Source organism: Podarcis pityusensis, assembly GCF_964106645.2.
Source record: "Podarcis pityusensis genome assembly, chromosome: 3".
Lineage (NCBI taxonomy): Eukaryota > Metazoa > Chordata > Lepidosauria > Squamata > Lacertidae > Podarcis > Podarcis pityusensis.
The window spans coordinates 32061345-32073422 of NC_138026.1; the positions used below are offsets into that span (position 1 = coordinate 32061345).

The 12078-nt window shown below is 45.4% G+C and overlaps 1 protein-coding gene across 1 annotated transcript in view; it reads left to right on the forward strand.

Moving 5' to 3' along the window:
• The first annotated feature begins 9068 nt into the window (after window positions 1-9068).
• Window positions 9069-12078, forward strand: part of LRRC1 (leucine rich repeat containing 1) — a 60670-nt gene continuing 57660 nt past the window's right edge. Inside the window, exon 1 of the mRNA XM_080998013.1 lies at window positions 9069-9887. Within this exon, the coding sequence (XP_080854139.1) occupies window positions 9729-9887 (159 nt within the window). The 5' untranslated portion in view covers window positions 9069-9728. The remainder of the gene's footprint in view (window positions 9888-12078) is intronic.

The following is a 12078-nucleotide window of genomic DNA, read 5'->3' on the forward strand; positions in this document are numbered from 1 at the left end:
TTTCGAACTGCTAGGTTGCCAGGAGCAGGGACCGAGCAATGGGAGCTCACCCCATTGCGGGGATTCGAACCGCCAACCTTCTGAACAGCAAGTCCTAGGCTCTGTGGTTTAACCCACAGCTCCACCCGCATCCCCAAGTCTATGTTTGCATGGCACAAATGATTGCAGAATTGTGCCCTGCCCTTGTGGCTTCCTTATCCTCTTTTTTGAGCTCTCTCCTCACTCCTGGCCGTACAAGAGAAATCCCTGGGCATGTCTGCACATATGAAATGGTTTTATCTGTTTTGTGAAATATGCAATTGTTTTAGGTGTGCTTTTATTGCCTTGAGAAATTGCTTTGAGGGTTTTCATGGGAAGCAAGTCACAAATTAAATAACAATGGTAAATGGTGTCATTTCTTTTCACATGGGACCAAAGGAACCTGCTATCAGTCCAGAGCTTTCAGTGACAACCTGTGGACGTCCCAAGTATTTTTGAGCACTTTCAAGCCTCATTTATTTCTGTGGGACTGTTTGAGGGCATGATCCAAGTGACTGGCTTTGAAATTAATTTGACTCGAAAGTGCTTAAAAATTGGCTCATATGTTTTAACTTATATTTCACAACATGGTCCAAATATTTAAAATGTTTGAAGATGTGTCAAAAGAAATATTACAAAATTGTAAGTGTGTCTAAAGGACTGTTAAAGATTATATTTTTTTTAACTTTGCTGCCATCCTAGTCCCACCTACTGGGTAGTAAGTCCCATTAAACTTTGTGCAGCTTAGTTCTCACTGAATAGACAAGATTAGAATTGCACTGCAATGCCGCAAGCCTATATGCACTTATGGAGAAATAAATTCATATGAATTCACTAGGACTTAATTCTCAGTATATGTGCATAGGATTGCACTGTAAACTAAAGTATTCTTCCAAGTAGTTCAGTAGTGTTTGAAGCTACCAGTGCTTGCTGCTCCCATGTTATTCACTCTGGGTTTATGTCCTGCATGATAAACCCAAAATAATATTCTTGGGTGTCTTATAACTTAAAGGTTTGAGCCAACTAAAGTGGCCATCCCTGTTTCAACTGCTGCATCTTAAAAAGAGTGCATAGCTACTGTTCTGATCCACATAATGCTCTCTTAACATGTTATTAGCAAAGGAAAACAATACTGCAGACTCCCACTACCCCTGGCAACTTACCTTGTAACAACATAATGGGCAAATGCTGATAAGCAGAAAACAGCACGGCAGATTTAAGTGCAGGGTTACATTCCCATAATACTGGAACACTCTGAGAACAATGGGCTATAAATAGTCACACACACGTTGTACCAACTTGGGCACATTCAAGTCTTTGCTGCGGTGGTACCAAAATTAACACTTGCTCGTTCAAAATTTAAATGAGGTACATGGTGAAATATTGTGGGGCTAACTTTGGCTGGTGCATGAAAGCGCACTTCACTTGGAATAAAAGTGAACTTAGCCTCATCCGTGCAAATAAGGCTATTATACCGCACCTGGATAGCTAGTCTATAAACAGTGCACTGACTTCTCTGTACATCTAACTCAGGGTTTCCCAAATGTTGGTCTGTAGCTGTTTTTTGGACTACAACTTCCACCATCCCTAGCTAGCAAGACCAGGATGATGGGAATTGTAGTCCAAAAACAGCTGGAGACCCAAGTTTGCGAAACACTGATCTAACAAAAGATGTCATTTTCATCCAAAGGGATGTATGGAACTGGGGGGGGGGGGGGATTGCATTTCTTTTGATTGATATAAATTGAGGCCACTGGTTCCACTATCCTAAAATCACATACTAGAATAGCTGCATTTGGTTCGGTTTGCCTATTTTATTTTTTTATAAGATATTTATTAAGATTTTCAAGATATTACAAAATAAAAATAGAAAAAAGAAAAATACAAAATAAAAATAGTTAAAAACAACTCAATCTTTCCGTTACTTATTTTTCATTAGCTTGTTTCCCGGACCTCCTCACGCCTCCCTTTTTTGTATTCCAGTTCGGTTTGTTGGTTCAGCAAATCCTTCCCCTCTTTGTTTATCCTAATCTTTAATCTTAAAATATTGTAACGTTAAATTTTTACCTGTTAGTAATCCATTTTTCATATTCCCTTATAGTATTGCAGCTAAAAACCACTTAATTTCTATCCAACATCATTCTAACATTCATTAATTTTACAATATTTCTGTAAATAGTCTTTAAATTTCTTCCAATCTTCTTCCATCGACTCTTCTTCCTGGTCTCGGATTCTGCCAGTCATTTCCGCCAGTTCCATATAGTCAATCACCTTCATCTGCCATTCTTCCAGAGTGGGTAAATCTTGTGTCTTCCAATACTTTGCAATGAGTATTCTTGCTGCTGTTGTGGCATACATAAAAAAAGTTCTATCCTTCTTTGGCACCAATTAGCCGACTATGCCCAGGAGAAAGGCCTCTGGTTTCTTCAAGAAGGTATATTTAAATATCTTTTTCAATTCATTATAGATTATCTCCCAGAAAGCCTTAATCCTTGGGCACGTCCACCAAAGGTGAAAGAATGTACCTTCAGTTTCTTTACATTTCCAACATTTATTATCGGGCAAATGATAGATTTTTGCAAGCTTGACTGGAGTCATGTACCACCTGTATACCAGTTTCATAATATTCTCTCTTAAGGCATTGCATGCCGTAAACTTCATACCTGTGGTCCATAACTGTTCCCAGTCAGCCATCATTATATTATGTCCAACATCTTGTGCCCATTTAATCATAGCAGATTTCACCGTTTCATCCTGAGTATTCCATTTCAACAGCAAGTTATACATCTTTGACAAAATCTTAGTTTTGGGTTCTAACAGTTCTGTTTCTAATTTTGATTTTTCCACCTGGAAGCCAATTTTCTTGTCCGAATTATATGCCTCCATTATCTGATAATAATGAAGCCAATCTCGCACTTTGTTTTTTAGTTTCTCAAAACTCTGCAATTTCAGTCTATCTCCCTCCTGTTCCACGGTTTGCCTATTTTATACTCATTTTCTCTCCGCAGTGATGGCCGAATGTAACAAAATAGCAGCCTAACCTTAAGCAGGGACGCGGGTGGCGCTGTGGGTTAAACCACAGAGCCTAGGACTTGCCGATCAGCGAAGGGGTGAGCTCCCGTTGCTCGGTCCCTGCTCCTGCCAACCTAGCAGTTCGAAAGCACATCAAAGTGCAAGTAGATAAATAGGTACCACTCTAGCGGGAAGGTAAACGCCGTTTCCGTGCGCTGCTCTGATTCACCAGAAGCGGCTTAGCCATGCTGGCCACATGACCCGGAAGCTGTACGCCGGCTCCCTCGGCCAATAAAGCGAGATGAGCACCACAACCCCAGAGTCGGTCATGACTGGACCTAATGGTCAGGGGTCCCTTTACCTTTACCTTTAACCTTAAGCAAATTTATTCAGAAGCAAATCTCCTAGAGGTCACTGGGGACTGCATCCTGAGAAATGATGTCTAGGACTGCAGCTCCAGGATTGTACAGCAAATCTTGGGAAGAAGTCCTGCTGAACACAGTGGGACCTGCTTCTGAGTAAGCATTCTGATGGAGCACGCTGAATGCTACATTTGATATACAGTTGTTACTAGCTGGTGTCGCAGGAAGCAATAGATACAAAATGTCCTCTCTCCTGCTTTGCAACTGTCAGGCTTAGCACAAAGGAGTGGCGGGAGATAACTCGCCTCTTGAAAAAGTTACATTTGATGCAAGCTAGCTCTCATACTGGAAGTCTGAGAACTGCTCAGATACAGTAGGGAAGGTGAGAAGGGTTCTGGCAGGAACTGTAGCCACTTGTAGTCTCACAGGTCCCACACAAAAAGTACAGTGGGAATATTGACTAAATGTGAATTGCAAGGATCTTTTTGGTCTTGTCAATCCCATGCTCCCAAGGACGGAGAAGAAAATGTTCTTGAATGGCAAGGCATTGCTGAAAGGGAGAAGAGAGTGCTTTAGGCAGATACATGGACACCCTTCCTTTAGTTAGAACACAGGAAGTTCTCTTATGCTGGGGGAAAACCATTGGTCTACCCAGTTCGGCCTTTTCCGCAATGACTGACAGGAGCTCTCCCAGTTTTCTGACAGTGGTTTCTCCGGAAATTGAACACAGGTCTTTCTGCATGCAAAACAGGTGCTCTAGGATAGTTGCAAAACTGCTACGTACATGTGGGTTAGGAAGCCTTTGCTCTTGCTGCTGCTGCTGCTGTAAATAATAATAAAAATCAGAGCATGACTATGCCATGGAGACTGGTAAAAAAATCTAAGTCTGAATCTATTTTGCAAATGTTGACTGCAGAGCAGATATATTTGTATTACTGATTTTTATAATATGCAATTAATTTGAGTAATTAATAGGCTGAGTTAAAGGTACCCATGACTGTTATATTAAAATATGCATGTGTCTGTTGTAAAAATCCTGATTGTGCTGTTTGGGTCTTTTTAAATACTGTACAGGGGTTTGTTTGTTTTTAAGAGCACTGCAGGTACAAAATCAGTTTAGCCAGTGACCACAGCAGGGCTTGGTTGGGGCATGAATATTTTTACTGAACATTTGAAATGTGATGACCTTTAGATCTGACTCTTGACAGACTAGTCAAATTTTTAACGGTCCAAAAGAAAGAGAGAAAGAGAGAAAAAGAGAGAGAGAGAAGAGAGCAATTAATGTTGACTCTCATCTTCGGCTCCATTCCTATAGCTTCTTACATGAGACTAAACCTGATAGTATTTGCTTCTGAGAAGACATGACAATTAAGATTGTAATATCAAGATGATTGTTAGAATTAACTGGTGTATATCTCCAAAGACATTGCAAAATTCATCTAGGATTGTCAGCCAAAACATGCAGAATATGAATATTTACCAATTTTTGGAATATTCATTGCAACACTGCAGGCAATAAAAGGTCTATACACTGAGTGCAACTCTTCGAAATGCCACCATATGTGGACTCAGCCTCAAATCAACAGCTGATGTCTTGAGCAACATCTGCATGTGTTTCATGGGCTGCATTCAGTTGCATTCCAGAAAATTTTGAGGCAGAGGCCCCATCCCCACTTTTGACAAATAACTATGAGTTTTATTAATTTATTGCTTCTTGTTGACTGGTCAAATTTTAAAGCTCCCTCTCTATATTATGTCACTGGCTTTATATAACAAACAAGCTCAGCATTCCTCGCATGCCTTTCAGGAGAGAAGAAAGGAGTTCTTCTAACAATTTTCCACAAAGGGCAGGTGATGGCTGAGATTATGCCCATTCCTCTCCCACAGCTTTCAGATAGCAAGCTGAGAATTGGGCTGCCTATCTATAAGGAGATCAGTTCAGTCTCTCAGGATTTGTGACTGATTTTTGTGTGTGTTTGTTTTTGTTTTTCAGTACTTGGAGGAATACAAAAACAAAAAGTGTATACATACCCTACTGGGAAACTTTTTTGCTTCTTTCCTTTTATTATTCTTTACATTTTTCAATGCATGCATTGTTAGAAATATAAAGAAGATACAGAACTTTATGCTGGTTAATTGAAACTAATAAAAATCTTACTGGTCCTGCAATTCAAAGCACACCCCATGGAACTCAGGGAGATTTATAGTGCAATCCTGTACATGTACACTCAGAAGTAAGCTCCACTGAATTCATCATAATTTACCCCCAGAAAATTATGTATAGGATTTCAGCCTTACTTTTGGATAAATAACTTTAGGGACATGTCAAGGGTAGGAAATGGGTGCATGAAGGGCAAAGGGAGGAATAAACAAAGCTGCAGTATGTCCTTCCTTTTGAGAATGTGGGCTGACCTAAACTGCCTAAAATGTGGACGTACGGTAATTAAATTCACCTAACAGGAGTCAATATAAGCACCAAAAGCGAAGGTTAACACTGTCTGCTTCACTCATGCCTCCTGCCACCCAGAAGCAATTAGGATGCCGCTTAATTTACAGAGGAGATGCGCCCAAGTAGTGGTGTCTTGTCCCCTCTGGGAATGGTGGAGCAGAATGCAAGGAGCCTCATTCTCTATCTACTTATCCTTCAGGGTCCTCTTCCTTATTCCTTTTGTGCAACTTCTCCCTTAACTTCCATATGCAGTCCTCAGCCATCCCCCAGATGAACTGACAGCATTCATTTCCCTCATATTTGCTAGACGGTAAAGCTGTTTACTTTCCTTAGCAGTGGAATGTTCTATGCCATCATGTCGTTTTAGCTGTTCATTGGCAGAGACTCGTTACATGCAATACAATATAGACATAGACACTTCTGCAATGAGTCAGTGCGTTGCAGCTAACCTGGTGCAATCGCACTGCACAAGGCCTTGCATGAGTCATATGACAATGTGATAGTGGAGGATGAAGGCGTGCCGGCACTAATCCTAATCCCAGCCACATTATTAGGACCTAGAAGCCCCCTGTGCAACACTTTGACAACAGACTTGAGTTTCAAGGTCTGTAGCTCAAACAGACTATGAGGTGTTGATGAGCTTCTGCCAATGCAATTACTTTCCTTTGAAGGACCTCATTAAGACAGGTCTGTGAGTACTTCCAGATATGGGAAGCTCTGGCTATGATATCACCAACACAGGATGCTGACTAAGAAATACCTTGAAAAAGAGGTGCATGCGAATTAGATATGCAACAAATCAGATTTTGAGAGGGACAGTATGTGTTCTTTAGATATGTATGGTACAAGCACGTAACACACAGTGATACTGCTTAAATTCCTTCAAAGAGGGTGTGTACTGTAGCTGCTTATGCCTTGGACTTGGACTAGAGAAGGTAAAAGGTAAAGGTACCCCTGACCGTTAGGTCCAGTCGCGGACGACTCTGGGGTTGCGGCGCTCATCTCGCTTTATTGGCCGAGGCAGACAGTTTTCCCGGCTCGTGTGGCCAGCGTGATTAAGCCACTTCTGGCAAAACCAGAGCAACACACGGAAACGCTGTTTACCTTCCTGCCGGAGTGGTACCTATTTAACTACTTGCACTTTTGGCGTGCTTTCAAACTGCTAGCTGGGCAGGAGCTGGGACTGAACAACGAGAGCTCATCCTGGCGCGGGGATTCAAACCACAACCTTCTGATCGGCAAGCCCTAGGCTCTGTGGTTTAGACCACAGCACCACCCGCATCCCATTGGACTGGAGAAACTCGAGTTCAAATCCCTGTTCAGTTGCAAAGCTTATTTGGTGATGTTGGTCTGGTCATGGAATGAAGATTATATCTATGGCAAGAGAGTTGAAAAATATTTTTTCTTTGAGGGTTTTTTTATTTTAAGTATTGTTAATGTGAAGAGTGTGAAAGTTGGGCGATGGAGTCGGGAGTTTTGGGCAAGACAGCTTGTGTTCTCTAATTATGCATATTTGCTAGGGAGGTGGGGATCGTGTTGCATTTCTAGATACATGTAGGGACTCAGACTTGTGTAGGAGCAACAACATCTTTCCTAGAAACCTGTCTCTTTAATTCTGTGTGAGCACAGAGGTACTTTTACTATATTTCTTCTGGCTAGTGGGGTTTTATTTTTTACTACCAAGCCTGGACATAACTGGTGGCCCCTTGGTCTCAGCCTAACCCACCCCGATGAAGTGGCACTCCAGATGTGGCCGTGCTGGCTGCTGCTGACAACTGGAGCACCTTAGGCTCCTCATCTATGAGAAAGGAAAAGGCAAGTCTCATAGTAGATCAGGGCTGCTCTCCTTTGTGCAACTAAATTCCAAGTATGGTGGGCAGAGAAGGGTGCTGTGCCTTGCAGAATACCTTTGATTCCCTGACTTTGATTTGCGGAATGAGTGTGGAGGGGGCTGGCTGGGATGCCATGTGAGTCGAATCCAGTGGCGAAATTTTTATTTTGTAGGGGAACAGTTAGGGCCAGAGGCGTCAGCCTGCGAGGGCGATGGGGGGGGGCAGGCAATGTTGTTAGCATGTGACATTGCAGGTGTCAGCATCACACCTCCCTCCCTAAGCCAGGCAGAAGCATCCTAGACTTGGGGAAGGAAGTGCCAGACTTTAACACTCTAACGTACTGGGAGTATTTAGGGAACTAGTCTAGTCCTCTTAGTCCACATGTGACTGGTGGAATCTTTCTCCACAAAAGAGGAATCACAGAGGTGGAAGCAGGGCTGGATTTAGGTTTGATGAGGCCCTAAGCTACTGAAGATAATGGGGCCCTTTATATGTCCAACTGTCCTTTGTCAACAACAAATTGTCACTGTTTTTTGTGTCGAATATATGCTATATGGTAATTTACGGACCTAATAGGTATCTAAAGCCATTTGAACATAACAAATACAGTGGTACCTTGGGTTAAGTACTTAATTCGTTCCGGAGGTCCGTTCTTAACTTGAAACTGTTCTTAACCTGAAGCACCACTTTAGCTAATGGGGCCTCCCGCTGCTGCCGCTCCGGAGCACGATTTCTGTTCTCATCCTGAAGCAAAGTTCTTAACCTGAAGCACTATTTCTGGGTTAGCGGAGTCTGTAACCTGAAGCGTATGTAACCCGAGGTACCACTGTAGGAGCCTACACAACACAAAGCACTGTTCCTGTATGTAGGTTTTTATTTGTTTTTTAACTTATATTTTGGAAATGTACATCAAGTCCCCCCCCTTTAAATTATTTGGGCCCCCCCAAGAGAGTGGGGCCCTAAGCTATAGCTTGTTTAGCTTATAGGTAAACCAGGCACTGGGTGGAAGGGACCACGAGGGTCATCTAGTTCAACCTCCTGCAGTGCAGGAATCTTCTGCCCAACATGGAGCTCAAAACCCACGACCCTGACATTCAGAGTCTCATGCTCTATCGACTGAGCTACCCCTGGCCAGGAAACTTTGGGAGAGCGGGGGGTGGGAATCATTCCCTCTTCTTTTCGCCACCCTTCCTCCCCGTCCCCTGGAATTTCTCCCCGCAGCAGACGGAGGCGAGGGGCTTGTTCTTTCTCCCTTCTCCCTTGCTTGGGTGTCGCACGCACCACCTCGAGGTCAGATCCCAGAGTCCCAGCGAGGGAGAAGGGGAGGGACCAGCGGCTGGTGATGTCAGCTTGGGAAGAGCGAGGGAGGGAGAGGGAGAGCGCGACGGAGGAAGGGAAGGAGGGAGGGAGCGAGAGCGCAGAGCCAGCGAGTGTTCCGGGTCAGGCGCAGGAATGAAGAAAGGTGCTGCTGCTGCTGCTGCTGCTGCAGCCTGAGCGACGAGCGAGCCGGGCTCCTTGGGAGAACTGGGGGACACTGATTGGACAGCGGAGGCCCAATAAGAGACAAAAGCAGCAGGAAGGTTTTCTGTTTCTTTTCTGCGCGTAGTAGTCTGGAGCGGCAGGAAAGAGTTTTCTCCTGTCCCAGGCGAATGTTTGCAGGAGCTGCCGCCGCCTCCTCCTCCTCCTCCTCCGGAACTTGCTGAGGAGAGGAGAAGGCGAGGGCGGCCTCGAAGGCGGCGGCTGGCAGACCAGCGAAGGCGACGTGCCTGGGGAGCCGGCGTCGGCGGCGAGGGTTGCTAAGGGCCGGGTTTGGAGCCGCCCCCCTCCGTGCTCCTCTCCTCTCTCTCCCCGCGCTCGCTCGCTGAGGGCGAAAGAAGCCTCTCTCTCTCGCGCGCGCGCCTGGCGCTGGAACTGGAAGCCGAGCCGGGCAGGGGGCCGCGGGGAGGCTGAGGCGCTGCCCCGAGTGGCCGCGCGAGCCTCGCGCAGCTTGCCGAGGGTTGGGCTGCGGGAGGCAGGCAGAGGGTTGCCGCCGCCGCCGCCGCCGCCTTTGCTGCTATGTTTCATTGCATCCCGCTGTGGCGGTGCAACCGTCATGTGGAGATTATCGACAAGCGCCACTGCTCGCTGGCCGCCGTGCCCGAGGAAATCTACCGCTACAGCCGCAGCCTCGAAGAGCTCCTGCTCGACGCCAACCAGCTCCGAGAGCTGCCGAAGGTGAGCGAGAGAGGGGGCGAAGAGACGGCGGGGTCGCCGTTGGGGTGTGTGGGGGGAGAGATTCATTTTCGCAGGTGGGTCAGGAATGGAGCGCCGCTCTCGCCTCTCCCCCCCTCCCCGACCCTAAAGGTGAAAGAGTCCGCGAGAGGTTCCTTCACCTCGGCTGGGACTGGGAGCAACCATTAGCAGCAGTGGGGGGGGGGGTAGGTGGCCTATTGAAATCAGCGCCGTTTCTGAAACTTCTGAACTTCGCGGGGGGGGGGGAGTTCCGCTCTTAGTGCTCTTCTCGAGCCACCTACCAGCGCGGGTGACTGGTTTACTCGGAAGGAGTGTGTCGTGACCCCCGTTCTCACGACGGCATCAGTGCATTCCGACGGTGGTCTCTTTGGCGCATGGGCTTCTGTCAGAGCGCGCTAGCAAAAGCCCCCGCCCCCACCGCTCGCTAGTTTGGGATGGAACCACATTGGACAAGAGGAGAAAGTGTGGGGCGAGGAGCTGGCTAGGTAGGGAAAGGGACCTGAAAAACAGCTGTCTCTGCCTGGGCGCCAGCCTTCCTTGCCAACACAGCCCTAAGTCTCAAGTCTTGCAAGACCTGCTTTTCCATTTGTGTGATGGCCTGTTTGCCTTGTTAAAAAAAACAAAAACTGTCCTGCTTCACAGCCAGGTACGAATGAGATTTTAGAATAGCATCTTGTCAGGAAAGAATAAATGAGGAGCAAACAAACTTGGGACCCAAGATATAGGAGAATAGTGAAAGTGGTACTGGGCTCATGTTGGGTAGCCCCTGTCTTCCTGATGTAAATTAACTTATGGATTCCCCCCCCCCCCCGTTAATACTTAAAGGTGAATTCTCACTAAAGTAGTGCTGGAACCAACCTTTCATTTGCAGGTATTACTGTGGAGATGGGAATTTCTGCAATTGCTGTATTGTGTTCAATTAATGTGGTCATGAGGGTGGCTGCTTATAGTTGTTGAACTGGCCCATGCACAGGTTCACCATGGAAAATAGAACATTTGGATTTACAATGAGATGGAGAAGACCATGTACACTATCCCCTTTACACAGGAACTATTGCAAACATTGTTTTATAAATTCCTAGTCTCCTGCTGTGTTTTTTGGTGTTTTTTTTTGGAGGGGGGTTGTGTTAGCCTGCCCAAATAAAAAGGTTCTGAGTGGGTTATTTTATGTTTTAAAAACACACACAGTACAAATAAATCAGACCCTGTGACTAAAACCTAACCACCTCAGCTCAAATTACCTTGCATCTCTTCTGAAATACTTGGGGTATGTCTGTAGTGAGGCCTCATTATAAGTGAGTGATATAATCCATAGATGCAGCAATGGTATTGATATGTGCTGCTTTTACCAGTGGTTCTGAAAAGGGTCTTTAGATGGATTTAAGATATGGGCAGAAAGCATTTTTATGGCCTCAAGTAAGTCTCCTTCTGCCACTGTTTCCCCCCCTTAATGCACCAGTAGATACTTCCCCTTTCACTGTACAAGTTTATGAATCAAGTACCGCTTCATCTACATTTGTGGTGGTGAACAGCCTGTGGTACCGACTGGCTGAGTTGCTGTGGTTTCTTGGGGAACTAAGCCCTTTGCAGTCCAGTTTCTGTGAGGGAAGAGAAGGTTTTCGGTATGCCTAGATTAAAGTGGAAACACAGGATATGTCTGAGAACTGGGATACAGGGAAGCTAAGTGACAAGCTGCACAGAGGACAGAGGCTGAAATAGAAGGACAGAACAGGCCAGGACCTGAGAGAGTAGGTGGATAATTCAGCTTGAGGAAAGCTGCTGCTTGCTGTTTTAGCTACCAGATTTTGGTAAAAGTTTCTATGTGATGTACAAGCATGTCTGCTGAATCAGCATGCATGACACTTGGAGAAAACATCACCCTTATCTAGCTCTGGTCATGCTTAAAAACCCTCCCCACCATTTATGCATGGCTAGTCGTGTCAAAAGACTAATGAGCATTTCAATGTGCATATGAATCTGCATCCCACTGGAAACAATATGATGAAGACGGGTGTGTATTCTGAGCCACATTTGGTTTATAGCAATGGTTCCTGATTCTATAAGACAGGGATGGGATACAGCTGGACTCTCAGGTCCCATTATCCCTGACTGTTGGCTGCACTGGCTGCTGCTGCAAGTTGGAGTCCAGCAATATCTAGGTAATTCCAACATC